The sequence below is a fragment of the Sinocyclocheilus rhinocerous genome, unplaced genomic scaffold (genome assembly GCF_001515625.1).
Source record: "Sinocyclocheilus rhinocerous isolate Xijiao unplaced genomic scaffold, SAMN03320098_v1.1 scaffold2886, whole genome shotgun sequence".
NCBI lineage: Eukaryota > Metazoa > Chordata > Actinopteri > Cypriniformes > Cyprinidae > Sinocyclocheilus > Sinocyclocheilus rhinocerous.
Genome location: NW_015651492.1, coordinates 130,185 through 140,692, shown reverse-complemented (window position 1 = coordinate 140,692; position 10,508 = coordinate 130,185). Strand labels below are relative to the sequence as shown.

Below are 10,508 nucleotides of genomic sequence, written 5' to 3'. Positions count from 1 at the left end.
CCGCCCTGTTTGATTATGGCCTGTATGTTCTCCCGTGGCCCCCTGGGATAGAAAAGTGTCCATCAACGCACACTTCATAATCTGGGTTGAAGCAGTAGGAAATCCGTAGATTTCTCGCATACTCTTTTACGAATACTGAGGTTTTGAACATCTTTCTTCACATACTCTTTTCTCCTATATAGTAGGTAAGTAGGCATATTCGAATGCAACAAGTATACGTGCGTTCGAATCTCGCTAGAATTAGTGCACCAGCCAGGTAATTCTCACCTACTGTTTTATGAATACTGAGGATTCAAACTTATTCGCTTGCCTACTGCTTTTTGCCTTCTACATAGTAGGGAAGTATCCGGTTTCGAACCCAGCGAATGTCTTCAAGATCACTATTTAAAGTTGCTTAAGCGAAATCAAGGAGTTTATAAGACAAAATGTATAAGAGTTTATAAGGTTTATTCATTCTTTATACTGTCGACATGTAGAACATATCCGCGTTTGTGCATCAATGTCTGTAATGTGTGCTGTAGGTGTGAAACTTTTAGGAATCTTATCCAAGTTGTAGGCTAGTCAATATTGCTCAGTCAGTCGTATCTGACAAAGGATCCGCGAATGAAACTGTGACCACAAACACCATTAACTTAAGTTAATTATATGGCAATAATCAGCAATATGCTTTCACACAAATAACTATATTTTTTGAATGTTTCAATATTTGTTGACACAAATGACTTATTTGAATTTTCCATTGATACAACATGGCACCGAGTTGTTAGAAAAGAAATGCGTAGACGTTATTGCTTGATGACGTCAGGAACCAATGAATCGGCTTTTTTAATCAGTTCAATGAGCCGATCCGTCCGAAAAGAAGCGGTTCACGGAAATGAATCGGACTTTGCATCACTAGAAGCTATAATCCGTGTGGAGTGTGCTCTGGCACAAATGGGGCAATCCACATTCTGTGAATTGTAAGCCAAAGTTATTGCATTCAAAAATCCAATGGGATAGCCTCTGCTTTGACACTGGAAACCCTTTAGTGCAGTGGTCATCAACCCTGCTCCTGGGGACCCACCATCCTGCAGAGTTCAGCTCCAACCCTAATCAAACACACCTGAACCAGCTAATTAAACGTTTCAGGATCACTTGAAAATACACAGGCAAGTGTGCTGAAGCAGGTTGGAAATAAACTTTGAAGGATGGTGGGTTCCCAGGAGCAGGGTTGAAGACCTGCTTTAGTGCAGTGGTGCTCAATCCTGTTCCTAGAGATCTACCTTCCTTCAAGGTTCATCTCCAACTCTGATCAAACACACCTGAACAAGCTAATTAAGATCTTCAGGAGCAATGGATAATTACAGACAGCTGTGTTTGATCAGGGCTAGAACTGAAGTCTGCAGGTAGATAGAGCTCCAAGAACATGATTGGGCACCCCAGCTTTAGTGCATCCACCAAAGCACACAAACAGCTGCTCAAAGAGCCTAAACTGCATAGTGTGGTCAATATAGACATGTAGGGCTGGAGTATGACTCTACAGCAGTGGTTCCCAAACTATGCACGTTTTGCATGTATCCTTAATCAAACACCTGATTCAGGTCATCAGCTCATTAGTAGAGACTCCAAGACCTGAAATTGGTGTCAGAGAAAGGAGACATGCTAAATGTACAGTGTTGGGGTGCCTCCAGGACCAGGGTTGGGAACCACTGCTCTACAGCTCAAATTCCATCCATGATTCATTAACTAAGAGGACATGTATGCTTCTTACTCTCCTAACAGAGACAAGTAAAAGCAAACGCGCTGTTTTGAGAGAGGATGTTCTTAAAGATGCCCACTGAAGTGGCTCGATGTGGGGACTTTCCAAAGCTTTCGAAACCAAATCAATTTCCCCAAGTGGAGACTTTTGATGGAATAACTGGTTTCCAGCAAATGACTGGGTTCTTCTGCTTTAAGCAGCACCAGTTCTTAAAGAACTGGTGGTACTTTTCACTTATAAGCGTAGAAGTACCTACTGTAGAAGATGGAGCTCTCACTTTAATAATCATGTTTAATGCCAGTTATGGTAGCGTAACCGACGCTGATGGGCTCCACTGAGCAGCCAGGGCTGCATTTCCCAAAAGCATCATAAGCCTAAGTAGATCATAGAACCATTGCCACCAATTATCTCTACCAACAACTTAGCTCATGATGCTTTTGAGAAACACAGCTCAGATATGCAGATTTCACAGTTCTCAATTGCGATGCAAGATTCAGCCCCCAGCTTACCTGAGGAGATTCCTCCTCAGCAGGCTGGGCCAGGGGGATTAGACCATATGCTGGTCGAACAGGCCCTTCATATGCTGGCTAAGCCAAGACGATGCAACAAAACCAATTTAGACTACGCTTTTGAGAATCATATTTCTGTTGAAACCATAGAAAGAAAGAAAAAACACACATCTAGCATGTTGCGGGTTCTCACGTGTGACTTCAGTAACTTTCAGAGACAGATATGAGCTGTTTGTCATCAGTTTAAGATCCAGTCGCTCAAATGGTCTGGTTCCAAATAAAATGTCTTTATACTCTTTTAAACTTGTTGCGGGTATCTCTGAACCCCCCTACACACAAACACTTGTCATTGCAAGCATCTATTTGTTATTGTTGTTCCTTGTCTCCACTGTTTCTTTTTTTGACTGCAAAACAATGGCCTGAGCCAACGTTGCAACCTTGTGGACAAACTAATTAGTGCAAAAAATGCAAATATTTTTTTATATTAAAAAAAGAAACAAAATGGACACAGAGACTGTGAAACAGTGGTTAGCTATTATGCAACCCACAACTGGAACTAGCTTCCAGATGACCCCCGCTATATTCAAGTCCAGACTGACAACATATGTTTTCCTGTGCATTCTCTCACTAAAAATACATCAAATAAATAAATCAAACCATTGAATTTGTCATTTTATTCATCATTTTTCATTCATTTCACAGCAAGATTTATATAATAATTTACAATTTATATAATAATTCGATTCTGAGGGACACCTCAGATACCAACCCGATCTCATGAAAGTGCGTATAAATAGTACACCAAATAAAAACGAAAACTTGTGGTATTGATACGCAAAAATGGACTTTGGCGTGTATATGCTACGCGATGGGTAGGTTTAGGGTTGTGGGGTAGATGCGTATCATATGTATGCGAAAACTGCGTATCATATGCACGCGAAAACTGCCTATTATATGCACGACAAACACATGCGTATCATATGCACGCCAAAGTCCATTTTTGCATATCAATACCACGAGTTTTCGTTTTTATTTGGCGTACTATTTATACGCATTTTCATGAGACCGGGCTCCAGATACACACAAAATGAATTTACCACAGATGCATATTTCTGATGCCATTAAAGACTGTCGACCTACAAACAGGGTCTCACATCTACATGACTTCTCAGGTGTATCTGCAAATGTTAAGGTAATCTTCTTACCACATTCTACTTTGAGTTTTCTTTCAAAATGAACACACAAGTGATTTTTGATATTTTGTTAACACTGTGACACTGAGGAACACTGCAGTTTCTTTTCAGAATGAGTTTGCAAATGACGATTCACGACTCCTTGATTTGTGAAACTCTTTTCACAATGAATACATGTGAAAGGCTTCTCTCCAGTGTGAATTCTTATGTGAACCACAAGGTTTGACTTGTTTGTACAAGACCTTCCACAGTGATGGCACATAAAAGGCTTCTCTCCAGTGTGACTCACTACGTGATTCCTAAGGCGATTTTCATCGATGAAATGTTTACCGCACTGATAACATATAAAATGGATTTCTCTTGAGTGAATCCTCATGTGCTTATTAAGGTTTCGTTTACATCTGAAACTATTCCCACACTGACCACATACGAATGGCTTCTCTCCAGTGTGAGTTTTCATATGAGCATTAAGTGTTACTTTATGTGTAAAACTTTTTCCACATTGAGGACACGTGTAAGGCTTCTCGCCAGTATGAATTCTCATGTGAGTCGTAAGGGACTCTTTTCGATTGAAACTTTTCCCACACTGATCACAGATGTAAGGGTTCTCTCCAGTGTGAATTCTCATGTGGACTTTAAGGCTTCCTTTTTGGGTGAAACTCTTTCCACACTGTTGGCAGGTGAAAGAGCTCCCTCCGGTGTGAATCCTCATGTGGACTTTAAGGGTTCCTATTTGAGTGAAACTCTTTCCACACTGATGGCATGTGTAAGGCTTCTCTCCAGTGTGAATTCTCTGGTGGACTTTAAGGTTTCCAAGGTAACTGAAACTCTTTCCACACTGACTGCAGATAAAATAACTCATTATTCCTGTTGGTTGATCTCTTTTTTGTGAAGAAGTCCTTTCAGTCTTTGAGTAACTTAAAGATTTTTCTACAGTTATTAAATCAAAATGTTTCTCACACTGGTCTTTCTCTTCATTTTCATTCAGTTCTTGATTCTCCCCTTTCAGTGGCATCAGGTCTAAAGCAAAGGGGAAAAAGACAAATACAAGTTAACAGGTTAACAGACATCAAAAATGTAGACTTTTAAAGCATTACTGTTAAGAACCTCCAGGCGTGATGCTTGTATAGAATCATGCCAATTCATTGGATTATGGCACAAATTCAGCCTACTGAGTCACCAGTGCCTATGTCATCACTTCTCCGTTTTTTCTACCGTAGAATCATAGCAGTAAAAAATGAGTATGATAAAGCTTTGCAGTGTCTTGTTCCCTTTGTTTCTTGTTCTACTTGTGCCGAGTTCACACTGCACGATTTTTAGCCCTGATTTTCACTCGCCGACAAATGCCCGAAATCTGAGGCAATTCGGTACTCGTTCACGCGAGTGACAATCACGCAGTGTGAATTATCAAAGACTTGATCTGAGAGAAACGCCGACACCCATGAAATATTTGGCATGCTAAATATCTGGACCTGTCTGCGAAATCACAAAATCCTATTGTGTGAAATGAGTTCTGACTGAAAAATACATCGGCGATGACCTACAGCCAATGAGAGAGCAAGATCCAGGGCAGCGGGAAGTTCGGGGAGGAGTTATAGATCACAATATCAGCAGTCCTTGCTCCCCGCGACCATTTCCTCATCCATAATCTTTTTTTCTTTTTCGGCCTTTCACTGCAAATCAGCGCACAGACGAAGCGCAATGGCGCTACATGTCGACGCGCTGCCCACGAGGCTATCTGCGACGACAGCCAACTACCATTTTAATAACATTTCCAGTCTCACGCAAAAAACTCTGATCTCACACGTGATCTTGCGTCATTTCCTTATCACTTCCAGCGTACGTTTGGTTGTAAAACATAGTTTGCGGGCCAGACAGAGTTGTCGGCGATTCTTCCTATTGTAAAGTCATGCAGTGTGTAACCTCCTGTCGCCGATCCATCGTGCAATATGAACACAGCAGCGACTGAATGCTATCCCAGGTAGTCATGCAGTGTGAAAACAATGGCGATCCGACCACTATGAAAATCGTGCAGTGTGAACTGAGCATTAGGGAACCGGGATTACATACATTTCTGAGAGTAACTGATGTTATGAGAACACCACAGAGCCATTATTCTACAAAGTCACAGACAGTTTATTAGCCCATGGATATACGCACAGACTGAATAAGTCTCTAAAAGCCAGAGAGGGTTGCATTTCCTGGCCTCTTGGGGGAAAGAGCATCTACATGAGTCTTGAAAGTTTGAAGTGGCAGTGGAGAGGACATTTTAAAGCCTGATAAAGATTACATTGCAAGCTTCCAGAAAATAAGATCTCTGATCTCTGCACATTCACATTGTCCCCTGCTAATGAAAAAACCCTTTCACTAGGGACAGAGGTGGCTGGTGTGAAGAGGTATGCTTTTGCTACAGAGGAGAGCAGTGGCTACAGCCTAGCATTCTCTTTCCACCACTTGAGTGGACAGCTACTGAAAGAAATGGGGGGGGGTCTTCTTTGTTGAATGCCATGTTATGCTCAGTCATATGTTATAAGGGCACAATGGGAGTAGGGGTGGGAATCTTTAGTCACTTTACGATCCGATTCTGGGAGTCACAATCCGATTTCAAAACGATTCTTGATCTACATTTTTTCCTAATTAATTCTTCTGCTGTGCAAATACATCTTTACAACTTTACATTTTAACCAAAATTGCAGTTTCTATGCTTTTTGTTTATAGGAATCTCTGTAAGTCAGTACTGCCATCTTAAAAATAGGGGTGTGAATCTTCACTGGTTTCACGATTCAATTCAATTACGATTATCATTATCAACTCAATATCCCGATGCGTCACATTCTCAGGTTTCAATATTACTGCACATGGCTACATTTTCATATAAATTTTATATCAAATTTAATTTGTGCAAAATTTACTTTATTTTTTTGTTACGTATATAAGCAGACTACTTTTTAAAACAATTACTTATTTAAAATAAGTCCTCTAAATGGGAGACAGAGTTGGATTTTTTTCATCACATAGCACAGTAGTGGCTGTTTTGAGTGGCTTAAGAAACCTCACCATGTCCTCTGCATCATGGATGTCTGAGGAGACGGAGATATCAAGGTCACGGACATTTCGTCTAGCGTCGTTGCTTAGAAGAGTCGCTGTCACAACCGTTTGCTTTTTGAGATAGCGTTTGATCATATCCAGACTGCTGTTCCAGTGTGCGGTGACATCAGTGATTAACGTGCGCTGGAAGCTCCAGTAGTATCTGTTTGACAGTGAGCACAGTTGTGGCTATGGAGCTTTGGTGTCTCAAAATGCTGCCACACCTCTAAATGCTACTGCTTAACACTACAACTTACTTGCTGCTATCACTGCTGTAACGCGAGTACTGTATACATTTTAAACACCCCTGCAATTTAAAATGTGTACTGCGATTCATTTAAAACCTCTACCGACTTGAATCATCACACATTTTCATTGATTTTTAACTGACTCGGAGTTCACTGCTACATAAGCAGATGTGTCAGATAAGTGGGACATCTAAAATGTCTACTGTTGGGAGAACTCCAGGGCTGCCTTCAACTTGGACTGCTTCAAGCTTTGGAATGAAGCTGATTTATTATTAACATATTTTTTCCTTATGAGTTTGTTTTAAGCACCAGTCTATATAGAGGTCAACAATACAATTAACTATGACTATCTTAAGATAGCTAAAAGACTTAACCACATATCATATACTAGTATAGTGTGGGGTACGGGTAGGTTAAGTGTGATTTGCAGTGATGTCAGAATTGACCCTTCGCAAAGAGCTTGATTGACAGGTGATCTTACCAATCATAACGCAGAATCCACCATTTTGTCTGACAAACAAATCAGACAGGAGAGTAGATTAACTGGCGGACTTAAAATTGAAATTTGTGTATTGAAGTCTTTCCGTGGTTGAAATAAAATACTTTTTGATGTCCATTCATGTTTATTTCGTGCTTTAAGTAAATATGAAGTCCATTCATGTTTATTTCGTGCTTTAAGTAAATATGAAAAGACGACTGGTTCATGTGCCGTTTGAACTGAGGTGCTACAGTGATCTGTCATGACACATTAAAGAGCCACAAAACGGTATTTATTGTTTGAAAAACAAAAAAATTACAATGACAAAATTTCAAATCGGAGACTCCGTGTACCGAGCTGACAGGACGGCGGCCTCTGGTAAGAGTAAAGGCGGTGGAGTGTGTATCTATGTTCATAATAATTGGTGTACTGCAACGAATGTTATTGGAACGTACTGCTCCCCGGATTTGGAATATCTGACAGTGAAATGCAGGCCGTTCTACATGCCAAAGGAGTTTTCTGTTTTTCTGATTACAGCTGTTTACATACCGCCACTAGCTAATGTCAGGTCAGCACTGGAGAAGTTGCACAGCACTATAAATGGCCAGCTAAATGCACATCCAGAGGGAGTTGTGATTGCAGCAGGAGACTTTAATCATGTAGAACTGAAAGCTGTGTTTCCCAAATTTTTCAAGTGCATCAACTTCCCGACCAGGGACAAAAATATTTTGGACCAGGTCTATACGAACATCCCAGGGGCATATAAAGCTGCAGCATCTCCACATCTTGGCATGTCAGACCACATCTCGCTGGAAATGATACCGCCCTACAGACCTCTTATCTGCCGATCAAGACTGTTAAAACTATACAAGTCTGGAGTGTGGAGGCCATCTCAGCGCTTCAGGACTGCTTTGAATGCACTGCCTGGGGAGTGTTTAAAGAGAATGCGGATATAGAGGAGTACACCTCGTCTGTTCTGGCCTATTTATATTTCTGCACGCACTCCGTGCTGCCCACTAAATCCATCAGAGTGTTTCCTAACCAGAAACCGTGGCTGGACAGTACGGTGCGGTCTTTGCTTAAAGCCCGAGATGTTGCCTATAGGTCAGGTGACTTGCTGGCCTACAGGAGAGCCTGGAGAGAGCTGAAGAAAGGCATACAGGAGGCTAAACACAGGTACAAGAAATGTATTGAGGGACACTTTGATAACAACAACCCCCGGCATCTGGAGAGGTATTAAAGCCATAACAGAGTACAGGGGCAGCAAGCAGATGTTCAGCCAGGATCAGGCACTCCCTGACACCCTGAATCAGTTCTTTGCCCGTTTCGACTCACAAGGTGGTGAAGAGACAGCTCAGCTGTCCAAGTTTGAAGAACAGCGGCAGCAGACTCTTGTACTTCAGTGTCATCAGGTGAAGGCTGCACTGAGGAAAATCAACGTCACCAAGGCCGTGGGGCCGGACCAGGTGTCAGGTCGGACATTGAAATGATGTGCAGACCAACTTGCAGGAGTGTTTCAGGACATCTTTAACGTTTCACTGCAGCTCAGCGTTGTCCCTGTTTGCCTTAAATTTTCCATTATTGTACCTGTGCCTAAAAAGTCAGCTGCTACCTGCCTCAATGACTATCGCCCAGTGGCTTTGACCCCTGTCATTATGAAATGCTTCAAGAGGCTTGTTCTGCAGCACATTAAAGGTGTCATAGGATGCCCATTTTCCACAAGTTGATATGATTCTTTAGGGTCTTAATGAAAAGTCTGTAACATAGTTTGGTTAAAATTTCTCAATGGTAGTGTAAAAAACACCTTTTTTACCCTGTCAAAAACAGCTCTTTTCAGATCAAACCGTTTTTGTCATTTTCCTTTAAATGTTAATGAGCTCTTTGCCTGGGTTGCGTACATATATGTGGGGCGGAGCTATCAAAATAGGGGCAAGACCCTTTTGGGGTAGGGGCGTGTTTGTTTTGGTGATTTCAAATATCAACATTGGCTACCAGAAATCACTTACTCTGCCTTTAAATGGCCTGATTAACCAAATAAAACTAAAAATACTCAAAATTAGCACTGCAAACTGATAAAATAACACAAATTAAACAGATACTTCATGTTTTATGATTAGTATTTGCCATTTAATGATTTGTAGATTATAGATCAAATCATCAAAACATTTGCTTTTGGTTTGTGTAAGTAACACCGGACGTAACACTGTATCTGTATATTGGAACACTATTCCAATATACAGATAAGCTCTCCTTCAATTCCTCTGTCCTCCTTCCTTACCTTGCATTCTTTCCTCGCATCCTAAGGGGGTGGAGCTAAGATGCGAGGAAAAGGAAGCACAAAAACAAGTGCTTTTAAAGCATTACCTTTTTTTCAAGGTTTGTTTATAATTTCAAGTCATTTATAAAATGTGAAAAGTTTGGTTTGCAAAGAGCCCACTTCTTTTTATGCAGAGTTAAAGCTCCGTTTCTCCCATTATTACTTGCCAGTGACCGTAGCCGTTTCTCAATATGCGTTCTTGTCTGTACTTGTGTTCTTGTGAAACGTCATCAGTCGCTGCCCAAGTACTGTTCCAATTCAAAGTTCACATATTATGTTTAGTTGTTGTAGTAGTAACTGTTTCATGGCCGGTAAAAAATATTTATGGCCAGTACATTTTCTCAAGTCACCGGCCATTGATGGGCGTGGCAAAATTTTTTAGTTTTAGGTCCTGAGAATTAGCATTTGTCTGGTCACGTGATCTCAACGAACTGATCCATGTCAAATAAAACCGCTTTAATTTAATTAAAAAATTTAATTTCTGTAGAGGTCAACATTTTAATAAGGATCAAACGGGAATGAAAACGAACCTATCTTCTTGTTTGACTCTGAATGTTTCTTCAATCTTCACGTCTTCACTCTCCTCTTTAATAAACGCCATCTTTATAACATTGTGTTATGTGGATCTCAGTTCCCTCACCGGGGTTTTTCCTGTGTGTAGACAATGTCCATGTTTAAGATGACAATAATTAACAGAAAGAAAAAATACATTCAAACTAAATTTCTGGGTGCATCTCAATCAACTCCCTACTTCAATAGTCAGTGCACTGGTAAAGGTGTCAGACTGATAGCTAAATGGCCTTAAAGGCAGAGTAAGTGATTTTTCAAAAACACTTTAGAAAACTGATTCGGGCCGAATCGCAAAACAAACTTGTAGCCAATCAGCAATAAGGGGCGTGTCTACTCGTGATGTGGAGGAGAGAGCTTTCAGTGCATGG

At 40.9% G+C, this 10,508-nt stretch overlaps 1 protein-coding gene across 1 annotated transcript in view; it reads right to left on the bottom strand.

Moving 5' to 3' along the window:
• Nucleotides 1-3,510: 3,510 nt before the first annotated feature.
• LOC107712901 (gastrula zinc finger protein XlCGF57.1-like) overlaps nucleotides 3,511-10,508 on the bottom strand; it is a 43,322-nt gene continuing 36,324 nt past the window's right edge. Inside the window, exon 4 of the mRNA XM_016518292.1 lies at nucleotides 3,511-4,236. Within this exon, the coding sequence (XP_016373778.1) occupies nucleotides 3,511-4,236 (726 nt within the window). The remainder of the gene's footprint in view (nucleotides 4,237-10,508) is intronic.